The 24,476-nt window shown below is 32.0% G+C and overlaps 1 protein-coding gene across 1 annotated transcript in view; it reads right to left on the bottom strand.

Moving 5' to 3' along the window:
• Positions 1-1,132: 1,132 nt before the first annotated feature.
• LOC148307699 (uncharacterized) overlaps positions 1,133-24,476 on the bottom strand; it is a 97,945-nt gene continuing 74,601 nt past the window's right edge. Inside the window, exons 6-12 of the mRNA XM_088262944.1 lie at positions 23,076-23,273; positions 21,973-22,071; positions 19,064-19,162; positions 16,966-17,220; positions 7,838-7,943; positions 5,608-5,742; positions 1,133-1,437 (exon numbers count right to left, since the gene is read on the bottom strand). Of these exons, the coding sequence (XP_088119070.1) occupies positions 1,229-1,437; positions 5,608-5,742; positions 7,838-7,943; positions 16,966-17,220; positions 19,064-19,162; positions 21,973-22,071; positions 23,076-23,273 (1,101 nt within the window). The 3' untranslated portion in view covers positions 1,133-1,228. The remainder of the gene's footprint in view (positions 1,438-5,607; positions 5,743-7,837; positions 7,944-16,965; positions 17,221-19,063; positions 19,163-21,972; positions 22,072-23,075; positions 23,274-24,476) is intronic.

The following is a 24,476-nucleotide window of genomic DNA, read 5'->3' as shown; positions in this document are numbered from 1 at the left end:
CAATGGTTGAATGCAACACACCTTTCTAAATCTTATCGATAATGCTTATCTCAGCCTTGCATTATTTCCTTATATCACCATTCGAACATCTATCATACGCCGTTTTGCCGCACAATTGTCTTAAATATGAAGTATTTAATGACATTTATGAAAAAACACATTTTTACCGTCATTAAAAATTATTAATGATAAACATTTGCTATCAGCCACCTAAAATTAAAAGCAATTTTAAGGTAGGGTGAAAATTGTCAGAAGGGAAAGAATTAAAACAATTCACATTCTGTTGGATAGACGCTCGACTGCGAAACTGGCATCGCGTATTCGATTCTCGCCAATTGCAAAATAAATTTTAAAAAAAGATTTATTTTTAATCGGTCTGGGTGTTTGTGATGTATTTTTCACATTTACCTTCCCTATCCTCACTATCCTACCTGCAGACAAGCCTATAAAGGCTTTGTGGGTTCATTCTTTAAAACAATGATTTTTTTAAATAAAAAAGTGGAAAATACATTTTTTTTAAATCATGTAAGTACAAATTCACGTAAGTAGAGGACTTACTGTATTTTTAAATAAATAGTGGTATCTACAAAATAAAACCGAAATAAAAAATGTATAAATTTTACCACAAAGTGACTGCCGAATTCAATACAATTAAATTCATATTCTGTTAGCATTAACACGGCTGTTCAAACTCAAAACACAGTAAGGGACATTTTCTTTTAGTACGTTTTTTTTGCATTTTTGGACTAAGTAGATTCTACTTCGCCTCCGTAGTATAATGGTCATCACGCTCGGCTACCGTTCTGGAGGACCCGGGTTCGATTCCCAGGGGGGGTAAAAAGAAATATGAGTGATTTTTTCACTGTAATATTTATTCAATATTACCTTGGACTGGTACCTGAAGCGGAGGGCTGATCACCTTTCCTTCATGGGTAAACGATCAAGATAACACTGCGTTTATATGACGCAGTGCCCTATGCACCATTGGGGTGCGGATAAGGGTTTTATTATTATTATTAGATTCTACTTAGTCCAAAAATGCAAAAAAAAACGTACCACAAAAAAATGTCCCTTACTGTGTTTTAAGTTTGGACAGCCGAACTGACTTAACTTAAACAAACGAATTTGGCTTTATTTGGAGTTTCAAATAGTTAAAGTCTCAATTCACTTTGAATGTAAAGATTGGCAAAGATTACACATTCACTGCGCGTGAATCGCTGTCCGGATCTCATGTAATGCTGCAATTGACGCAGTTGCATATCCCAACGGACTTGGTGTCCTTTGGCTCTTCTAGTTTCTTCAGCGACTCGACCAATCCCTTCTTCCCGATCGCCGCCAGACCCTCGCACAGGACGTTCATCTGGTTGGTTCCCGATGGAAGCTGGAGCTGCCACAGAAGGAGCATGCGGTAGCCGTGCTCCTTGTAGCTGGACGGACCTGGAAATTATAAATCATAAATGTGGAGGTCCTCACCAAAACGTTACATTTCCATTATAAATGATTTTAAGTAATCAGATATTCTAGCTTGTAAAATTGTTACGTTTTAGTGCGATTTAATGATTTCATACGGGTTTAACACAGGATTGTTGCAACTTTAATTAAGATTACCATAGAATACGGTAAACGGAACAGATTTGCATTTAAATGATTTTTTGTGCAATATTGGAAATGAAACTTTTTGGTGAGGACCTCCACAAATGAGGTTTAAGAAACTTTAAAATAAGTCGTTATTCGTTTATTTTGTTTTTATATATTCATGAAAAAAATATAATCATCACGCCGCTTCTCTGTAGGGGTAGGCAGAGAGAATAGGACGCCACAACGATTTGTCTTTGCAAACAATCTTCATATCTCCTCATATTTACCCGCTGATCTGACTCCTGACCCAACCACGCCGAACTGGACTATACTATACTGGATTATATTAAACTGTGCTTTACTCTTTACTACATATACTATACTAGACAATACTGGACTATACTATACTGAATAATACTACACCGGACTACTTTATACTGGATTATAGTATAGATTATATGATAGTACTATACTGCATGATATTACACTGGTCTAGACTATAGTGGATTATATTATACTGGATTATATTAGAATATATTAGACTACACTATACTATTAGACTACACTATACTGGGTTATACTATACTGGATACTACACTAGAATACTTTATCCTGGATTATATTGTACTATTTTGCATGATATTACACTGGACTACACTATAGTGGATTATATTGGACTATACTATATTGGATTATATTATACTGGATTATATTACATTATATTAGACTGAACTATATTGGACTACACTATACTGGGTTATACTATACTGGATACTACACTAGGCTACTTTATATTGGATTATATTGTACTATACTGCATGATCTTACACTGGACTACACTATAGTGGATTATATTTGACTATACTATGTTGGATTATATTATACTGGATTATACTAGATTCTATTAAACTGTACTATACTGGACTACACTATACTGGGTTATACTATACTGGATACTATACTAGACTACTTTACACTGGATTATATACTAGATATGCTCATCTGGACTACACTATACTAGATTATATTATCCAATGTAGTATACTACAGTATACTGGACTCCAGTATACTGGACTATTCTATATTAGATTAAACTATATTAGACTAAACAATACTGGACTATACTACACTATATAGTGATATCATTGTTAGAATTTTTTTTTCTTTTACTCAAGTTCTCGATTAAAGTGATTTGGCTTTTGCGAACATACTACACTCTTATTCTGAACACTCCACACGTGTGTGGTACACGTATAGTAGGTAAATCTGTTGGTACCCATTTACATGAAGGTGAAATACAATACTCTTGAAGAGAAATGTGCTTTGTATCGTATCGTATTTCGTATTTTGGGAAATACCTATAACAGGGTCTTAAACCTTTTTACATTAGAAACTATTCACATTCGTTTTGCTCCAAATAATGTGTTAAGGTATAGTCGTACTCATTTCAGATGATATACATACATACTACATGAGTTATAATCAGGGCAGCATTCAACATAGGGCTAAATGGGTCAACACTGAACATGACGATATCAGGAGTCCAAAAATTATTATGTTACTCATAATTTTTCCCTTAAAAATAAAAAATAAAACATTAAAGACTGTTATAACTGTACAACGTTTTGAGTGTGTCCAAATACTTGTTCACAAAATCTGGATTATCTCCAATTACAGGAGTTATTTTCATATTATTTTTTGACATCTCATCAAAGATGAAGAAGAATTAAAGACTTCTATATTCTTCTTCATCTTTGATGAGATTTCAAAAAATAATATGTTTTAACTGTGACTAGAATTATTCTACAAACCCTTATCCGCACCCCAATGGTGCATAGGGCACTGCATCATATAAAAAGTGTTATCTTCATCGTTAACACATGAAGGAAAGGTGATCAGCCCTCCGATTTAGGTACCAGTCCAGGGTTATATTGAATAAATATTAGAGTGAAAAAATCAATTATATTTATTTGACCCCCCCCCACGGGGAATCGAAAACGGGACCTCCAGAACGGTAGCCGAGCGTGCTGAACATTACACTACGGAGGCGCATGACTACCTAAAGTTTTTACATAAATTAAGTAACCATGAGCAATGTGTAGTATTACGCATGTTGCTATTAATTTTAATAGATGGCACTGCCATTGAATTTCAAAACCAGTTGTTTCCTGTCACAGATTGAGTAACCTATCACAGTTAAGTATATAAAAACACCCGCCCTCTGTGATCAATTGTGTGAGCAATCATTGGATTAATTTAGGAGATTTTCAACAAACAAATACCTACGTTTTTTAATTTTTAATAAATTTAATTTTCATAAAAAAAATCTAGCTTATCATCAAATAAATATCAGAAAATAAAACGCCAAACCAATTTGTCTTTGCTAACAATCTTCGCCTCTTTCACATTCATGCATCTCCTCATACATACCCGGTGATTATTTCGTCTCCTGAACTGACCTCTTTCCAATATTTGATATACTGTGCAAGTTTTCCTCGGTCTTCCTCTGATTGTATTACCAACCACATTCGCCTCATGATTATTTTATTATTGTTTTTATTAATCTTTATATGTATGATAGTATAATACATTTATATGTTTTTAAAAATTCATTCTTTTTAATTGGTAGGCTCTTCGAAAATGGGTTTTGTGGCCCGCTCTGATGTGAGTCCGGTCCTGGATAACATGATGTGTACTATTATTTATTCAAAGACCTCTCTACCGCTAGAAATTATGATGTTAATGTAGACAACCTTTATGGTAACATAAAATTAAATGGACAGAAAATATGAGGTAAATTTATTTGCGTTAATAAATATTAGTAGAGTAAATAGTGATTCCAAATAACCCTTCGGGAGTTCAATGACGAACGACGCCAGCTTATAACGTTACCAAAGCCTAATATAGACAAGTAATTAATTTATAACGTACAGGTTGGTCTATTTTTGTCATATAGTGACCGAAGGTAGGTTATTTAATTATTTTGAACCAATAATTATTTTGCAAAATATTATATTCTATGTATAATAATAATCTTTGGAAAGGCAGGTGTTGAGTTGGTTTAGACATGTGGAACGAATGAGTGAGAAAAGAACGGTATAACAAAAATATTTATAGTCTGTTCACAGTTATTTTACCTCTAGTTTTTTTTAATGATTTCTTTGGCAGTATAAAAAAAACTACAGGTAAATTAACTGTGAACAGACTGTAGTTGGGATAAAAGCAGAGAAATACCAAGGAAAACTTGGCATAATCAATTATTTCACATACAAAAACAGAGTGGTGTGGTGTTCTAAAATCTCTGCCTATCCCTGCTGAGGAGAAGCGGGATGGTAAGTAAGTTAGTTCTATGCAAATTTAAACTGTAGGATAAGTACAATTAATGTTTCAAAAACTCATGTGTTGTGCAAAAACTCGTGTCCAAATGCTCAGTAATCCTTAATATGATGTAACCGGCTCATCGAGAGGGTCGAGAGTTTCATGTTTTTGGGAGTGTATATAACAGAAAATGGCAGCATTCATAAAAAAAATGGGAGTATGTTTAGGCCTTGCTGACACCACATTTAACAGTATGATGGTTGTCTGAAGATCAGATTTACTTATTTATTTAAGCTTCATTTACAGAAAAGAAATATGTACATTGGCGGGCTTATTGCGAAGCAATATCTTCAAACCAATCAAAAACAGACTCGTGATATTGGTCAAAAGTTTGATACCTTATATAGCTGTTTGCACTCAGAGGGTAGATAGTACTTACATTAAAATACTGAAATTAAAAATTGATGATAAAAAGGAAGGTAAAGGAAAAGACAGTTTAGGAAAGGAGGAAGAGGGAAAAACTAAGAGATGAAGTTTGATGGACAGTTTAGTGGATGGTTTGATGGATGGATTTGTACACTGTGAAGACCAAATGCCGCCTGTATAATGCTTGTATTGCTCCTATTCTCTTATACGGCTACAAGACATGTCATCTTTAGAAAAGGTGCTTGCGAAGTATCATGTAAATAATAAAAAAAATATTACACTTACCAGAATACTGATGCTCAATGGATTTGATTTGTTCGTCTGTGAAAAACCAATGGTATGCCAGTTTCTTCCATTCTCCCGCCTGCAGCTGTCTGTATGCGAGTCGCCACAATGTTTCTTTCATCTTTTCTTCTTCATCTGAAAAACATTCTAAACTTGTACTATTTTGACCGGAATGTGTAACGAATTTATTTATAATTAATTTATGGCAATGGAAGGCAACTATGCTGTCCGCCTCCGTAGTGTAATGGTCAGCATGCTCGGCTACCGTTCTGGAGGTCCCGGGTTCGATTCCCAGGGAGGTTTAATAAATATAAGTGATTTTTTCACTCTAATATTTATTCAATATTACACTGGACTGGTACCTGAAGTGGAGGGCTGATCACCTTTCCTTCATGTGTAAACGATCGAGATAACACTGCGTTTATATGAAGCAGTGCCCTATGCACCATTGAGGTGCGGTAAGGGTTTTATTATTTATTATTATTATGGCAATAGTTTTTCTGTCCCTCGTCATTGATTAATCTTCCACCTATTATTTAATTCCTATTGTATCCAAGATAATAGACTGTGGATTAAATAAACTACATCTTTACGTGAAAAATGCACTCACGACCTTCAAGAAAAGCCTGAAACATTACTATTTTCCCTTAAAACCCTAACTGTCCGTTATATCATCCTATCCTTAGTTCCTACCACTCTGCTCAACTCCTTATCTGATTCTATTCCCTGTACCTTCGTTGTTCTCATAAATTTAGCGTAGTTTTGTAGATGCTTGACTGTGAAACCGGCGTCGCGGGTTCGATTCCCGCTAATTGCAAAATAAATTCAAGAAAGATTTATTTTCAATTACTCTATGCGTTTGTGATGTATTTCCCACATTTACCTTCCCTATCCTTTCTATTTTACCTGTAGACAAGCCTCTTAAAGTAGGGGCTTTGCGGGTTATTCCTTTAATAAAAAATACTATTTACAAAATTTTGAGTGTGTCCAAATACTTGTTCACAAAATCTGGATTATCTCCAATTACAGGAGTTATTTTCATATTATTTTTTGACATCTCATCAAAGATGAAGGAGAATATGGAAGTTGGTGAATGTGTATAAAGTGATCACGTAAACCAGCCTATGACGGTCGTCTGCCCCGTAAATGCCCAGACTTCCATATTCTTCTTCATCTTTGATGAGAGTCAAAAAATAATATAATAATATTTTTGTTATTATAAAATGTTGTAATTATTTGGTCTCTTATACTACACCATTTTGTAATTCGTGTTTAATTTTCATTTTCGTTTGAATACAATAATAACCTGTCCAGTTATTTCAAAAAGTTGTATAAGGTTCAACCCTTGACCAGTATCACTAGTCTGTTTTTCGTCTGTCAGAAAATACTGCTTCTTAACAAAAATATCGCCAAAATGCATATATTTTGTACAAACGAAGTTAAGTAAATTGCTACGTGGTCATATGATGTGGTCAGTTGCACCAGAAGCCAAAATATCATGGCCGCACTAACGTTTAGAAATCTTGGTTTTTATAATATAATAAACTTTACTCAACCCGTTTACATTTTAATGTGATTTAGTAACCTTTATTTTTAATCGTAATCCCTTTATCTTGCACATTTACATATTTACGACAATAATTCATATTACTTTATGACAGCTCATCAAAGATGAAGAAGAATATGGAAGTTTAAGCATTTACGGGGCTGACGACTGTCACAGGCTGGTTTAAGTGAACACTTTACACTCGTGTAACATTCACCAATTCTACCCACTATTGCCAACCACACTACTCGAATTCTCGGAAATTCTATTTATAATATATGAACCAATTTCGAAACGTTGTTCTTGAATCACTAGAACTTCACCAGAGACATCTATTGATGAGATGAAAAAAAGCTTTCTATTGAGCTTCTCATTTTCTTATTTCTTTCTATTTTTATTCTTCGTCATCTTTGATGAGATGTCAAAAAATAATATAAAAAATAACTCCACTCAAAATGATGTAGACAATAATACAGTAAATGTTATAAGATAATGTAATATATCAACAATCTCTTCAAATAATAATAAAATAATTCCCCATTCTTGCAATGAAGATTGAAAGTGCTAAATGACTCAATATAAATACAGTGTAAAGCCTCAAATTCAGTTTTTAATTCTCTTGTTTAAGTTCCTTAATTCACATGGGGATCTGAGAAATAATATTATCTCAATCTATGTACTCACTCAGTTGCCCTACGTCGTCCTGAGAATTCCTCCAATTTCTCTTCGGAATATCAATAATTGGCTTTATAGATGAACCAGATCCCTTGAGAGTCTCCGAATCTTGGTCCTGTAATAATAAATAATATTAAGATTAATCAAACGGTTCGCCAATAGAATTTAATTTAAATTTATATACAAATCGATCGTATGATAGATATAGATCTAAGAAACTAACGGTAATGGTCGATAAATATTTCGTAACTAACAAGCACAACTCTAACTGTGAAAATTCTATAAGAATCACCTCTTGCATTGTATTTTGTGTGACATACAAATACATATGTAGTTTAATTTAGTATAAAAGTGTATTTAATTTAATTTTTAGAATGGAATGAAATTCTTTAAATACCTTTGAGTTATTTACACATACACACACACATATATATATATATATATATATATATATATATATATATATATATATATATATATATATATATATATATATATATTTGATGTGAAAGTGTATTATGTATAAAAATGATTGAGTTTTGGTGAAAATAATGCAATAATACATTTTTACAAAATAATAATGTAACTGTCTTAGTTTAATTTTTATACAAACAAGTTTTTGTGTGTTGGCTCACATAGTATACAGAGTAAGCACATACAGAGATTTTTTCATTACAATCAAACATACTGTTAATACTATTTTAACAACCTTGCGATTCGACATAAAACATTGAAATTTAGACTTGAATTTGTAAATGACACCATATTTTGAGGCAACGTGTGCGTGTGTAACGTTTTATATAACTATGGAATATCCTCGGGACGTTTTCCGAACGGATTGATTAAAAATAACTGCCTTTTGTAATCACCCTCTGGCGAATTCGCAAAGAATTTTTTGAGAGTCTTAAATTACAGATTTTCCAACAAAATTGAAAATGGAAAAGGAGTGCCACTCAACCGACTTTATCTTACTTTGCTTTAAGGATTCCTCCCGTTCGCTTTGACATCGACTCAAAATAACGGAAATATTAATTATGCCCATCTTCCTACATTCGTAAAGTCTTTCCCTCTTTCCTTTTCAATGTAAACATCATTTTAATTATTATTTTATGGTAATTTACAAAGTATTATTTTATCCATAGTATTTTGGGTGAGTATAATTTTTTGTTTACAAATGCTGGCCTTGCTTCGCTTTGGCGTTACTTATATCACGATTTTTATTGATATCTCAGTAAATATGAAGAAGTTTATTTGAGGTGGGAATATGGAGGTCTGGACCTGTCATTGGCAGGTTAAAGTGGTCAATTTAAATATCTAAAATAAAGTGAAATTCCATTTAAAACATAAATTCTGCAATGTTTTATTTGTGCTTCAATCGGAATGATCAACTACATTTTCGAGTGAAACTTTTCTTTTCTTTCATTGAAAAAAGTATTTTTTTTTAATTATTAGAAACCTTCATGAAATACAAAAAAATTAATTTACGAATGATTTTACATACTAGGAGACGCCTGAAATTATCATTTTTTATTTTATGATACTTACTTCATAAAAAAAATAGTGTATGTATGAGAAGATGTATACATTCTCTTTGCCTACACCTGCGGGGAAGCGGCGTGATGGTTAGTTAGAATTCATTTCCTCTTAATAAAAGTAAATTTATTGTAATCATTTAAAATTTGTGATTGTTATTTCATTTTTTATTATTTTTCTCCCCTATGTATGTACATATGTATATGTAATTTAAAAAATGTAGACTATTAAATATGATTTTAAAGTAAAATATTTACCAGTGATTAAAATCAGATATTCCATGAAATTTCTGTCAATTTCACCATTTTAAGTTCAGCCCTCAATTCTATTGAGGGAGTTTAATTATCTTCATTCCGAATTAATTTATAATTTCCCCGAAAGCTCTAAAATTCACATTGTTTCATTTGAAAACATTTTGAGATTATTTCCAGTTCAAATATTAAACTAAGCGAATATTAATATAATTATAAGAATATACAACCCATATAATTAAACAATCTGATTTAAAAAATATTAAAACACTACTTTAAAATAATAACAAATATGTTAATTGAAATTGAAATCACACACAGGCAAAGATATTTATAAAATGTATATATTTATAAGTTTTTTTTAGTTCTTAATCTTGTATTGGTAAGTTTTTGGATATTTACAGGGTTTACAACCTATCGGCTGGTTTAAGTAATGGCATGATACCGTTGTGTGACATTCACCATTCTGCCCGCGTTTAAACATCCATATCACAATTTTTTTTTCAAAAACATTTTCCTGAGGCAGTTTGGGGCGCCATCTAACGACATTCTTGATGTAAGTGAAGGTGAGAAGAAAGACTAGATGGCAGATATTACATTATTTTTTTATTAATATAATTTATTTAACATTGACTTATATTCTAATTTTTTATTTAAACCAACAATTTGCTGTTCGATTAAATTTGTCGTATTTTAATATAAAGGACGAATCGAAAGCTAAATGAATTTAGCCTACGGGATGTACATATATATAAATTTGGAAAATATTTCATTTATCATCTAAGAAAAATCCATCGTCTTATTTATTTTAAGTAAAAATTACGAGAATTTACTGTACACAAGGTTTATAACCAACATTAAAACAGAAATTTCTCCAACTTAAATGACGTACATTATGAAACTTTGAAAATCTTAGTTGAATCCGACTAATAGAGAAATAAACTACAGCATCATTATGTTTTTAACTCAGTTTGAAAGTAAACCTTGGAGATGGTACTTATATATGCGATATACTGTTATATATGCGAATTTCCGAGTAAAATACAGCCTTTCCCTGTATAATCCTGCCTTCCTGGTAACTGTGAAGTCTCTATTGGCGTGCAGTATTAAGTGCCTCCATCTTAGCGCTTTTAAGGTGTTTTCCAGTACGCGAAATAATTTGAAAAGAGCCTTACACATACACAAAAATAGTTTCAAGCCTAATATTTAAAAAAAAACTTGTATTTTTTATTCCTTGTCTCATGGAGTATACATATAAATAAAAAAATGTCTCGAAAACTCAAAGGAAATTTGAAAATTTAATCACGAACAGAGTGATGAATATTACACTATTTAAATAATATTTTTCAACCCAGCCAATGACAGATCATAAACCCAATAAATTCCATGACTTTATATTTTCTTCTCGAAAAATTCTTTCATCTGAAAAGAAAAAAAAGTCAGTGAAATCTGGAAAACCATCCCTATTTAAATCCAGTAATTGTGTACAGTATACCATCGATGTGCAGTGGTAAGTACGTTTGGCTACCAAGCTAGAAGTCGTGGGCTCGGTTCCCAGGCGGATCAATATAAATGTAAAAGATTTCCTCAATACTTATTTATTTTTACCGCAAAAGTAAAGGGCTGATCAACTTTTCTTCATGTATTTAACGACCAAGACTTCTTTTATACGATGGAGTACCCTATGTGCTTTCAAATGTTAAGATATTTTAAAAGTATTGTTTTGAAAAAAAATCTGCTTGTAACAATTTTTAAAATTTCATTACCACACGTGGTTTATTTTATTCCTATATCGATGTTTTTTTTACGTTTAACATATTAAAATATGGGAAATAATTACAACGATATCAAATTCGATTACAAAATAAAAATATCGAGGTTTTATCCTTGATGAATCTCTAAAAATAATAAAATTGGAAATTTAAATTAAAAAATCTGTTTGAACTCCCACACATCCGAGTAACTAATATGCAGAAACGTATGTGAGATACAAAAGAATTTTCTGTTGTATTTTATTTTAGCTATTACCATATATGTATGCACATATGAGAACGCTACTCGTGTTCGTATTTTTTAATGTGAATTTCCAATTTATATTACAGGCCCGAGGCGCAAAAATTTAATAACCAAATTGGCTCTGAATGTTTGAAAAAGAATTCCCAAATTGATATTCGAAGAATGGTATACAAGAATACAAAAAAAAATCACCCAATTCAAAATCAACAGTAAAAAATATATCAGTCGGGAGTTTTTGCGTATGTAAAAATTTCAAGATTATTTTTGTTATGGTAGCGCAAATAAAAGTAAATTGAGGTCAGAATATGGACGTTTGGGCATTTATATGGCTTACGATCTGTCATTGTCTGGTTTAAGTGATCGTCAGCTCAGCTTTAAAGGGATTGAAATGTGTTTGTTCTTATTTTTATCATGAAACAATATGTTTTCTATAAAATAAATTACTAATTTGTTGAAACCCTTTTTGTCAAAACATTCTTCAAGAAAATTGTAGGTAAGATAAACTAATTCGTTAGCATGCGAAAATGTTTGGATAGCTGCATTTTTTCCCAATTTTACTAATTTAATTAATTAATTACATGGTATACTTTTGATATGTATAAAGTATCTTCACATTTTAAATTAAATAATACATTTAACCCATCTGAAGCTTTCAGTTGTATGGAAACAAAATAAGCTTTAGAAACCTTGCGAGATTAAGAGAGAAATAAGATTTATGTTCTCCTGATACATTACTGCGCAACAATTTTCTAACCCTGTTGGAATTTATTATTTCCTATTCTGAGGGGATGAATGGCCTGCGAATAAACGCCCACAAAATTCGCAACGCCCGAAGAGGCCCGAAGTACTAGGGATTCGTGGCGAAATAATCTCGCTGACAATATCAAAACCCTAAGTAAAAAAGTTGGAGAGATTAGTCATAGTAATTTATGAATGGTTGGGTTATTTTGTAAAGTGCCATTGTATTGTAAGGGTTGCCCGTTCGGAGGGGGAACGGCGAAGTTACTGCATGGAAGTGAGGCCACCCCTATGTTAATGATTCACCTCCTCGATCCCCGTACAACTTCATGCGCTCCTGGTAGTTCAGATCACCGAAGGGTCGTGTTTAGCCGCTGCTTGGCGTGTCCTACCCCACGTAGGGGTTGATATTCCGCTCGATTATTTAGTTGGGGCGGATCTTAGTGTTCGTCCGACGCGTGTATCAGGACGGCATGCGGCATACACACACAGTGTTGCATCCCGTCGTAAAAATATTGCCGTTTTTATATTTCGCCCTCGAATCTCCTCGGCTGTACTGTGCTCCTGGTAGCAGATATTTTTTCTCTATTGTCCCTCTTTCCCCTTTTTATATTGGCATTCCAGCTTTACTGGCTTGGGGAGAGTTGGGACGTAAATCAAAGTAATTTTATTTAAAAAAACGTTTTATTAATATTAATTACCAAAACTAAAGTAAAAAAAATATACTCAAAATGAAATTCGTTATTTAACGAGTATGAAATTTGATTTAAAATGTTGTCTCATTATTCAGACAAAAGTATAAAACCAAAAAAAAACAAATTATTTTATATGTTGACACGCATAGGATTTCTGTATTTCCAAGAATTTAGTTTTTAATTGCTTGTTGGGGGGGTTTTTTCACTCGAAACGAATAAAATGAATTTAAATTCACTACATTCTCCTTTTTTTATCTATTCACCAAATTAAATAATTCATAAGTAAACATATATTTTTTTAATTTTTAATTTTCGCTGAACGTTGATCCACGATATTAAAAAAAAACATGAATACACATTTTTCCTCAGTATTGTATAAGTATTTGTTTTTATCATGGAATTTCCTGCAATTTAAATAGTATAAATACAATAATATAAAAAAGAAATTTATTATTTAGATTTCGTTAAACTTTCAGCATAACGTGACTGATAAAGGTTTGTCGAAAATGAAAAAGAGGAAAAACTTTAAACTAAACTATAACGCGATATAAAAATGATACTCCAAGTAACATGAATTTCAAGGCATGAAATGAGTTCCTCTAGTTTTCTAAAGAATGGCGTAAAAGTTTATAATTCTACACCATTGTGCGCGGTAGCAACTACAGAAAAATGAAATTGGAATATAAACTTTATTGTAGCGAGTTAATAACAAGGAACACGAATAAACCTATAACGACGTAACGGTTTGTGAGGTTAATAACGCAGTTACAATTTCCAATACAAAGAGGCAACTTTTTAGTAAGATACAAATACATAGTATCAATACGTTTTCTTTTTTTATTCCTTAGAAAAATAGTGAGGATGGAAAAATTATCACGACAGACAAAGTGATAAACGAGGAGGTTCATAATCAACTTATTACATATAATACATGTATAACATTTAAGAAAAACTTACAATGCACAAAATATTATTTTTAATAAAATATATTACTATTTTCAGGTAAGCTAACGCAATTTATATTTTAAAATATAAATGTTAGACATCGAAAACTACTATTTTCTAACGAATTTTGAAACCCGTTTTATAACCTAAAAAGCCGATAGAGATTGAATTGAGGGTTTGACTCAAAGTCCATAACTCTACCACAAAAGTTCCTATTCATTGAAAAAGATATATATTGTTAAGACACACACAAAAGCATCAAATAGACAAAAAGATAGAAATAAAAGTTGTGACAAAAATCCGTTAGAGCAAACGTCGGAGGAATGTCTGTATATAAAATACGTAAACCACATTTCACCAATCGATATTAAGTCTGGAAGTCAAAGTCATTATTATTTTTAATGCTTAAACATTAACTTTTAACTTTTTTTGAAATCATTATATGTTATTATAAATTAAATTAAAAAAGTGCAATGTCGACCAGTTTCGAAGCAACCATTTTCTTTCTCGAGATTATCTCGATTAGTAAGCTATAATAAGATATATAGTGATTTCAAACAAATATATTTTTTTGTTAAAAAAATAAATCTCAAATTCAACACTTTAAATATTGATTACACAATTTATTTCATTCTATTTAAAATACCCTATACATACCCATTTACTGTACTTTTGAGGATATGATCTCTTTTTTAGATTTAAAAAAGTGAAATGAACAATATTTTTAATATATTCTAGGTGCTATTTAATTTATTTCCTTTTTCTAAAAACGGATTTAAGAAATCCATTATTGGACTAAATGTAATATTTTTTCTAGGAAACATCGACAGTTTATTATTTAAAAAATTAAAATTTGTTAAAATAAATTATTTGTGTGAAATAAATTCCACACAAATTTTATTTGATGGGGTTTCTTTGGTTGTTATTTCATTATGTTAAAAGCAGTTCCACCTAGAAATGTCAGTACAAAACTTAAATCTAATTGACATTATTGATAAGTTTAATCTCAACAAATAATATTCTAATGTACCGTTGTAAGAATGCGGTGTGTGGATTATTCATAAAGATTTCCATTCAGCACTCGCTCTACTACGACATTATGCCATATCACATTTCATGAATTTTTTAAGAACGTCATATTATTTTCTACGCTAGAAAATTTATTCATATTAAACTCTCTCCCCACCCGAAGCTCACTTTATATTGAAATTTTCCAACTTGTCGCACATACGAGCGTAATGTATTTATGCCATAAAGGGAGATGTCACTCGCAGTCGGAATAGTTGACAAGCGCAACTCATTGCAGAAGAAACTCTTTCAGACCTATGAATGCTGAAAATTGAATACTGAAAAGGAGTGAAATCGCTTGGATGTTTTTCACTTTGTTGGAAATCGCGTTACCGGATTATTTGAGCGTAAATTACTTGTATTGTGAAATATCCAATATCAAACGCAAAATATTGGTTTGTGAAGGTAAATAAAATGTTGCATAATAATATGTATGTATTTCCGAACAAATAATATGAGCATAATAAGTATGAATTGATAAAAATAATCGAGTTATTACTTCATTGTGATAGTTACATTTTTAAATGCTAGACAATTTAGGCTTTTTTTCGTGTTTAATATTACATCAAGTTAAGCTTGAACTATGGACATTTGCGTACATGTTTTTTAAGGAGTATCTGAATGTTCATTATTTATTAAAAATAATAAAAACTAACTTACTAACTAACCATCACGCCGCTTCCCCGCAGGGGTAGGCAGAGAGAATAGAGCGCCACACTACTCTGTCCTTGCAAACATTCTTCGCCTCTTCCACGTTCATGCATCTCCTCATACATACCCGCCGATTGTTACGACTCCTAACCTGACCACTTTCAAGTATTTGGCATACCTGATCGTGCCATGTTTTTCTCGGTCTTCCTCTGCTTCTTTTCCCACTAACATTCGCCTCATAAATTTGTTTTACCGTTCTTTCCTCACTCATTCGTTCTACATGTCCAAACCATCTCAACACACCTTTCTTAATTTTATCGATGATGCTTATCTCAGCTTTGCATTCCTTCCTTATTTCACTATTCGCACATCTATCATACATCGTTTTATCGCACATTCTTCTGAGAGATCGCATTTCGACTGCATTCAGTCTACTTTCATTCTTCTTTTGCCAACTCCATGTTTCACTTCCATACATTAGAGTTGGAACCAGGACTCCGTTGTGCACTGCCAGTTTAGCTACAGTTTAGCTATAGCCAGTTTAGTTATAGTTTATTAAAAATAATAAATAAAGAAAAATCATATAAACACGATTTCTTGAATTAAATTATTTATTGATTGGGCATTAACTTTGTAGAATGACATGTTGATTATTTAAAAAAAATTATATACTTGAATATACCACTTAATGAGTTTTATTTTTATATACAACTAATTTCAAAAACTTACAGATGTTTTCATTTACTGCTAAAAGTGATAGTTTTTACCAGTAGATGAAAACATCTGTAAGTTTTCAAAACTAGTCGTATATAAAAATTAAACTCATTAAGTGGTATATTCAAGTGTTTAATAAAAAAAATCCCTGCTTTTGCGATTGAGTAGAATTTGAAACATAAGAAAATATATCTTTTTGCGAAAACATATTTGTACTGTATTAATCCAAAATGTCATTCTTTGGGCGTTTGTGCACTACACGGAATTACGCGGAATTTTACCGTCCGGCACGTCAGTTAGCGTTTTAAAACGATTATTGGCTTGGATTGGCTTGTGCTTTTGTCCATGTTTGTTCGGATCGGTGCGTTAACACGTTGCGCGTAAATTCGAGCAAGCTAAACTGTCGTAGTCGCTTTCATTTTCCAAAACCGGACTGCCGGACGGTAAAATTCCGTGTAGTAAACAAACACCCTTCCAAGTTAAATTCCATATTTTGGTAAAATGATCAAAATAACTTTATTTCTACCTCGATCGGGCAGTCCAGCCTGGCCGTCTTGATGATCATGTCCACGATGGCGGTGAAGGAGCCCCTCGCGGCCGCCAGCAGCGGGGAGCCCTCCGCGGGCGAGGAGCCCCCGGCGGCCGAGCCGACCCCCAGGCCGGAGCCGGAGCCGGCCGCCGGGCAGCCGGGCAGGCCGCTGCTGGCGCCCGCCGCTAGCAGCGCCCTGCACGTCGCGGCGTCGCCGCGCGACGCTGCGATCTGCATCGGCGTCTCGGAGTTCTGCGATCATTTATTTAATAATTTTACCTTAGCATTCTGGTATTAAAAAAAAAAGTGTTTATTTACTTATTTATTTGGAAATTTAACAGAACAGTTACATAAATACTCGCAACCAGCGCACTTAATTTGGCGAGCGTGCCTTTGCTGTTGCGGGACCGATGGCGTAGAATGCTCTTCAACCAATGGTTAGAAATAGTGAGAGTGAGATGATCTTTAGAAAAACACTAAAAACACATTTGTTTGCTAAATTATTTCCACCACAGTATTTTTCCCAATTCATTCACCGTGAAGCGCCCTTGAGGTAGTATTTTACGAAAATTGCGCTATATAAGTTATTCAAATTTATTGTTATTATTAAATACACTCACAATAATAAGTAAAAAAAAAACTATGTAATTGTAACATTCCATTTACAAAATTTCACATATCGCTCACTCCTTTCAAGAACGTCATAAATCAAAAATCGTCAATTTTCAGTTGTGCATGTTTTCGGAATGCCCAGAAAATGTACTATATCCCAGCAAAAGCGGCATATTTTTAACTTAATATTTACCCGCTACAAGGCAGAAAGTGTTGTTTTTGCATTTTAAAGAAAAGGTATTGTTTAATTATTTTTTTAAATATACTAAATATTTTACAAATGTAAAAAAAAACCTTCTGGTTTATACTTAAAAGATCTGTTGCAAGTAAAAAATTCAATAAGTGGCTTGATATTTATTTTTAATACATTGTATTATATTTTTAAACTTTAAAAATGTTCTCCTGAAAAATCAAGTTTTTCGATTTATGACGTTCTTGAAAGGAGTGAGCGATATCTCGTTAAATATAAATATTTGGGGCGGGATGAAGGAAAGGGGAAAAGGGGATGATCAAAGCTAAAGTCCAAGAAAAATTATGTTAAAATTGGGACACACCACGATATAAATATCGATGTTACGATGACCCTGCGAGTAAATATACTTGTTAATTCTAACATTCTGGTATTGGAAGGATTTTGTATTAAGATGGCCCTGCGAGTAAATTTACTTTGTAATTCTAACATTCTGGTATTGAAAGAATTGCGTGTTACAATGACCCTGAGAGTAATTTACTTGGTAATTCTAACATTCTGGTATTAAAAAGATTTTGTGTTACGATGACCCTGTGAGTAATTTACTTGATAATTCTAACATTCTGGTGTTGAAAGGATTATGTGTAGCAATGACCCTGCGATGTAATTTACTTGGTAATCCAACATTCCGGTATTAAAGGATTTTGTGTAACGATTAACCTGCGAGTAAATTAAATTTGTAATTCTAACAATCTGGTATTGAAAGGATTTTGGGTTGCATGACCCTGTGAGAAAATTTACTTGGTAATTCTAACATTTTGGTATTAAAAGGATTTCATGTTACAATGACCCTGAGAGTTATTTACTTGGCAATTCTAACATTCTGGTGTTGAAACGATTTTGTGTTACGATGACCCTGCGAGTAAATTTCCTTGGTAATTCTAACATTCTGGTATTGAAAAGATTTTGTGTTACAATGACCCTGTAAATTTAAATTTACTCGCAAGTAGTATTGCCTCAAAAAGACGTTTTGGATCATTTCTGAAGACAAGTTATTATTTAGGAAAAAGAAAATTTAGCAGACCGTTATCGTCAACTGCAATCAAATTACGTAAAGCACTATTTATTTTATTTAATATCTAACCGTAATAATAGATGGCAGATAATCAGCGGTTTTGATTGTATAGAATGGTCTCATCAATAGTAGGACATGATTCATGTTCCGTTTTGCAGAGCGCGTCAGAATGGCGTTTGATTTGCATTTAGGGGGTGCAATTAATAATTCAGGCTTACCGCATTCAAGCAGTTCAGATCCGCTCCCTTTGAGATAAATAATTCAACCACGTCAATGTTGGTAGTTTGGCAGGCGATATGTAGCACACTGTTCCCGTCCTGAAATTAAACTTCATATTATTTGGCGTCTGTGAATATGATTCTAACTGTGACTGCGAAAATCCCTGAAATGCATACCAAGTAGTAACAAAATTCATTTCTTAATAGAGCCTGCGATACGTGCAATGAAATGATTAATCAAATATATTATTTATTGATTCGGCATTAACTTTGTGGAATGACATGATTATTTTATTAAAATTAAACACTTAAATATACCACTTTATCGAGTTTTATTTTTATTTACGACTAGTTTCGAAAACGACAGATGTTTTCATCTTCTAAATTAAAACAACATATTTTTTTAATTTGTACCAGATGAAAACATGTGTCGTTTTCGAAACTAGTCGTAAATAAAAATAAAACTCGACAAAGTGGTATATTCAAGTGTTTAATTTTAATATAATAAAATTAATCAAATAGATTTATAAATATCTCTTTTAAAACTTATTAAAAAAAGAAAAATATTTCTGATATCTATTTAATTCAAAAATGTAAGTTATGATATTATACAGTGGAACCTCTCACAACGAGCATATTTCCAAGTCCTACTCTTTCATCAGCACTTAGCAAGTTTAAAAAAATATAACCTCAGTTAAATTTACTCAATATAACTACATTATAAAGGTCAATATATATTTTTTTCTACAACAGATTATTTTTCATAGATGTAAGATTTGTTTTTCTTGAATGGAAATCGATGGCATTTTATACTTACTCCTCACTTTATAATGTGATGGAATAAAAAGTATGTTTGATAGATACAAACGTAAAAAAATAATTAAATATATCAAATTATCCGGCTACACTGTTTCATTTAACAAATTCATACAATAAATAAAGTAAAATTTCTAAAAGCAAGGTAAATGTTAGCCACCGTTCATTGTTGGATTTTCAGTTTTATTTTCTTTTCTTCTTGGGCAACAAAGAAAGCAAACAAGAGAAATAAATGATGGAAGATGTTAAATAAACGAAGTAATTTTTTCTGTACATGTAAAGAAACGTACAAAGAGTCTCCACAAGAAAACGACAGCAAATGTTTGAACTGTGATTCTAAACTTTAATATTTTGAATGGTATCAGTTTCATTTCAAAATTGAAAAGAATGATACGACATTTTAACAAATATACGCACGACTAATTTATAATTTATTAAGTGCGTGCGCATATTTATTTTAATTAGGCACAATAACATATTTGTATAAAAAGACAAAGGGAAACTAATCATTGAGTTACAAGAGTTTAGTTATTTTACAATCTAGTGATAAATTTATGCCGTATGATTCTCAAATACAGTTTGAAAATACAGTGCTTGAATGTATAGAAGACGATGAATATACAGTTGAAACGAGGTGTGTAATGGACTTATTCGTTTCTACAAATAAATGTTCGTTTACAATAAGAAACTAGGAAGTATTTATTAACTTATATAAAAATGCAACAAATCTTTAAGTATACATTTGGCAAATGATCAACATGAACAATGTATATATATATATATATATATATATATATATATATATATATATATATATATATATATATATATATGTATGTATATATATATATATATATATATATATATATATATATATATATATATATATATATATATATATATATATATATATATATATATATATATATGTATATATATATATATATATACATTGTTCATGTTGATCATTTGCCAAATGTATACTTAAAGATTTGTTGCATTTTTAAATGAGTTAATAAATACTTCCTAGTTTCTTACTGTAAACGAACATTTATTTGTAGAAACGAATAAGTCCATTACACACCTCGTTTCAACTGTATATTCATCGTCTTCTATACATTCAAGCACATAATTTTTTTTCTCTTCAAATTCTTAGGAATAAAGTTGGCTTTTAAAAGTCACATTGGATGAAATTCTTTGACAACCAGTGCTGCTTTTTGCTTCTGAAAATTTGTTCTACAGTACTAGAGTTGTTATTAATGTCTCAATATTATCATGTTCTCGAAAGGTCTTATTAAACCAATGTTTGCTTCGTTAGGAACATCCTCTTCTCCCTCAGGTCATAAAGAGAATTTTCAACTACAGACATCCTTACTATGTTCTTAGTAATTAAGGTACAACAATCAGGCTCAAAGGACCAATAATAGTATATTCATGGTATATCTTAACCTAAAAAAAAAATGTTATTATTTTTTACAACATTTTGAGTATGTTCAAATACTTTTTTACAAATCTGGATTATCTTCAATTATAGGAGTTATTTTTAAATTATTTTTGACATCTCAACAAAATACAAATGTAAGAATTTCTACTCAATAAAAAGATTATTTCATCTCACCATAGATATCCCTAGTAAAATTCTAGTGATTCAAGCACATTGTTTCGAATTCAACAATATGTTTAGTATAAAAGTACCAAGAATTTAGGTACCAAGAGTAGTATGGTTGTCAATCATGGGTAGAATTGGTGAATGTTACACGTGTGTAAAGTTATCACTTAAACCAGTGTATAACGGTCGTAAGCCCGTAAATGACCAGACTTTCATTTTCTTCTTCATCTGTATTGAAATGTCAAAAATGATCCTTTTTTAGTCGTAAATTGTTAAACTAGGGATACTTGCAAGAGTATTACAAAAGTTAAAAAAAATGCTATTTATTGATTCGACATTAACTATGTGAAATAACATGTAGATTATTTTAAAAATTAAATTAATTGTATAATATCATTCATTGAATTAAAACTGAAAAAACTAAGTGGTATTATACAAATGTTTAGTTTATTTAACTTAAATATTATTGAATAAAAATTATTACTTCATCTTGTTTATTGATAGAAGCTCCAGCACCAAGGAGACACTGTATTGTACCCCTACATCCTAGACTGCTTGCTATGTGAAGTGGGGTCCATCCTCTCTGAAATGATAAATAAATTGGAATAGGTATATTTCATACATTTGGGAAACATGTTTTCTAGGGGTTGAATGATATATATAAAGAAAGAAGAACGAATACTGAGAACAAATTGAATGGTCAACTCAAATCACTGCAGACGCTGGTAACAAAAGTGTATAATGTGTGTAAGGAAAGCGATTTAGTGATGAATTTCAGCAAATCCAAAATTACGGTTTTTGAAAGAGATGAATATGTAATAGAACTCGTTATGAAATTTTGGTAAATGGGGAAATTTCGAAGCAGGAAGATGATTTCGTTTATTTGAATAGTTTGTTTTCTAGGGATGGAAAGAGTTATAAAGATATACAAAGGATAGTGAATACTGGGAACAGAGTAAAAGGTGCACTGAAATCAGTTGTGCTAAATAAAAACCTATCAGCTAAAGCTAAACTGGCATAACACAATGAAGCCCTTGTACCAACTCTGATATATGGAAGTGAAGCATGAAGCATAGCTAGAAAATGCGACAAATTTGCGTCAAAAAGATGTATGATTATTGTTTAAATATTAAAATAAAGAAAAAACGAGTGAAGATTAGTTCTCTCAGAAGAATGTGCGACAAAACGATGTATGATAGATGTTCGAATAGTGAAATAAGGAAGGAATGCAAAGCTGTGATAACCATTATCGATAAAATTAAGAAAGGTGCGATGCGATGGTTTGGACATGTGGAACGAATGAGTGAGGAAAGAACAGTAAAACATATTTGTGAGGCGAATGTAGTTGGGGAAATAGGAGCGGAAAAAGAGTAAGGAAAACTTGGCGTGATCAAGTTTTTCAAATCCAAACTTGAGAGTGGTCAGATCATTTGATGGAATAATCGGCGGGTATGTCTGAGGAAATGCACGAATGCGGAAGAGGCGAAGATTGTTTGTAAAAACATTTTGGTGTGGTGTCCTATTTTCTCTGCATACTCATGCGGGGAAGCGGCATGATGGTTAGTCAGTTAGTTTACTCGCCCTTACATCATTCTGCCAATCCGGTTCACTGCCATACTCCAGGAGCATCTTGACGATATCCTTGTGCTGAGAACTAGTTGCTACGTGGAGTGGTGTATCCCCTGCCGAGTCCCTAGCGCCAGAATGCGCTCCGCATTCCAGGAGGCATATCGCTGTTTCTTGGTGACCTCCAGCGCAGGCTGAATGGAGAGGAGTGCGTTGTAACTAGAATAGAGAAAAATCAACCAAATTTTCCTTGCGTAAATAACTGAGCTTATTCTAATCTCCAAAAGAGACTTCACCGCAACGAAATTTGACTTAAAGCTCTTCTCCGTTTTTTTTTGGTTTGGCTTTGGTATCATATGAACATTTTACGTTTTTTGACCAAGTAAAAGATAAATTGATCATGAATAATGTCAAATGCATTAACTAAGCTAACTCAGCAATAGGTATTCAAAATATCATTCTAAGTAGGTACTAAGTTTCAAATTATCGCCTAATAATTAAGAAAATCATGGTTTATTAACCACGGTGTAATTGTATAAATAAAAATGAAATCTTAACTTGCTCTCAAAATAAATATATGATTCTAAGTAGTTATTTAGTTTTAGAATGATCACCTAGTGATTGTAAAAATCATGGTTTGTAAACGACCACAAGGTACAGATTAAAAAAAAACAAGTTAATTCGCTCTCTAAATCTATGTGTGATTCCAAGTAGGTACTGAGATTTGAAAAAATCGCCTGGTAATTATGAAAAATCATGCATGGTTTACGAACAACCGTGGAGTACTGATTAATTTTTTTTTTAAAGTCTGGTCAAATTATAAGCTTAAATAATAAAAATGAAAATGATATTTTCTGGCGTTTCTCATGTGTGTGATTATCCAGGATTCTGACCCCACATACTAATAAAACTTCTTCTCCGTCTTAATCCTCATTGCTGAGGGCTGTGACCCTTGCAGAAGCAATGACTCTTCTCCAGTTATCCCTTGACTGCGCTGCACGTAGCGCTCCAACCACTGAGGTGCCTGCTGCTGCCTTAATTTGATCGGTCCATCGTGTGGGGATCTTCCTCTCCCTCTCTTTCCCTCCAGGCTACCGATCACAACTAGTCGTTCCAAGCTATCTTCGTTGCCACGTGCAACGTGTCCAAAGAACTGGAGAATCCGTCGGGTACAGATATTGGCCAGAGACTAATAAAACAGTTTCTGCTAATTAAAAAAGCTTCTTTTCATCTCACCAATCTTAAGTGAAGTTCTAGTAATTCAAGAACAATGTTTAAAAATCGGTTCATTTATATATATATATATATATATATATATATATATATATATATATATATATATATATATATATATATATATATATATATATATATATATATACATATATATATATACATATATATATATATATATATATATAT

This window comes from Brachycentrus maculatus, unplaced genomic scaffold (genome assembly GCF_059751285.1).
Source record: "Brachycentrus maculatus isolate JH-2025_06_01 unplaced genomic scaffold, ASM5975128v1 h1tg000194l, whole genome shotgun sequence".
NCBI classification, from domain to species: domain Eukaryota; kingdom Metazoa; phylum Arthropoda; class Insecta; order Trichoptera; family Brachycentridae; genus Brachycentrus; species Brachycentrus maculatus.
Note: the sequence above shows the minus strand (reverse complement) of the source record. Positions and strands in the feature narration are given on the sequence as shown.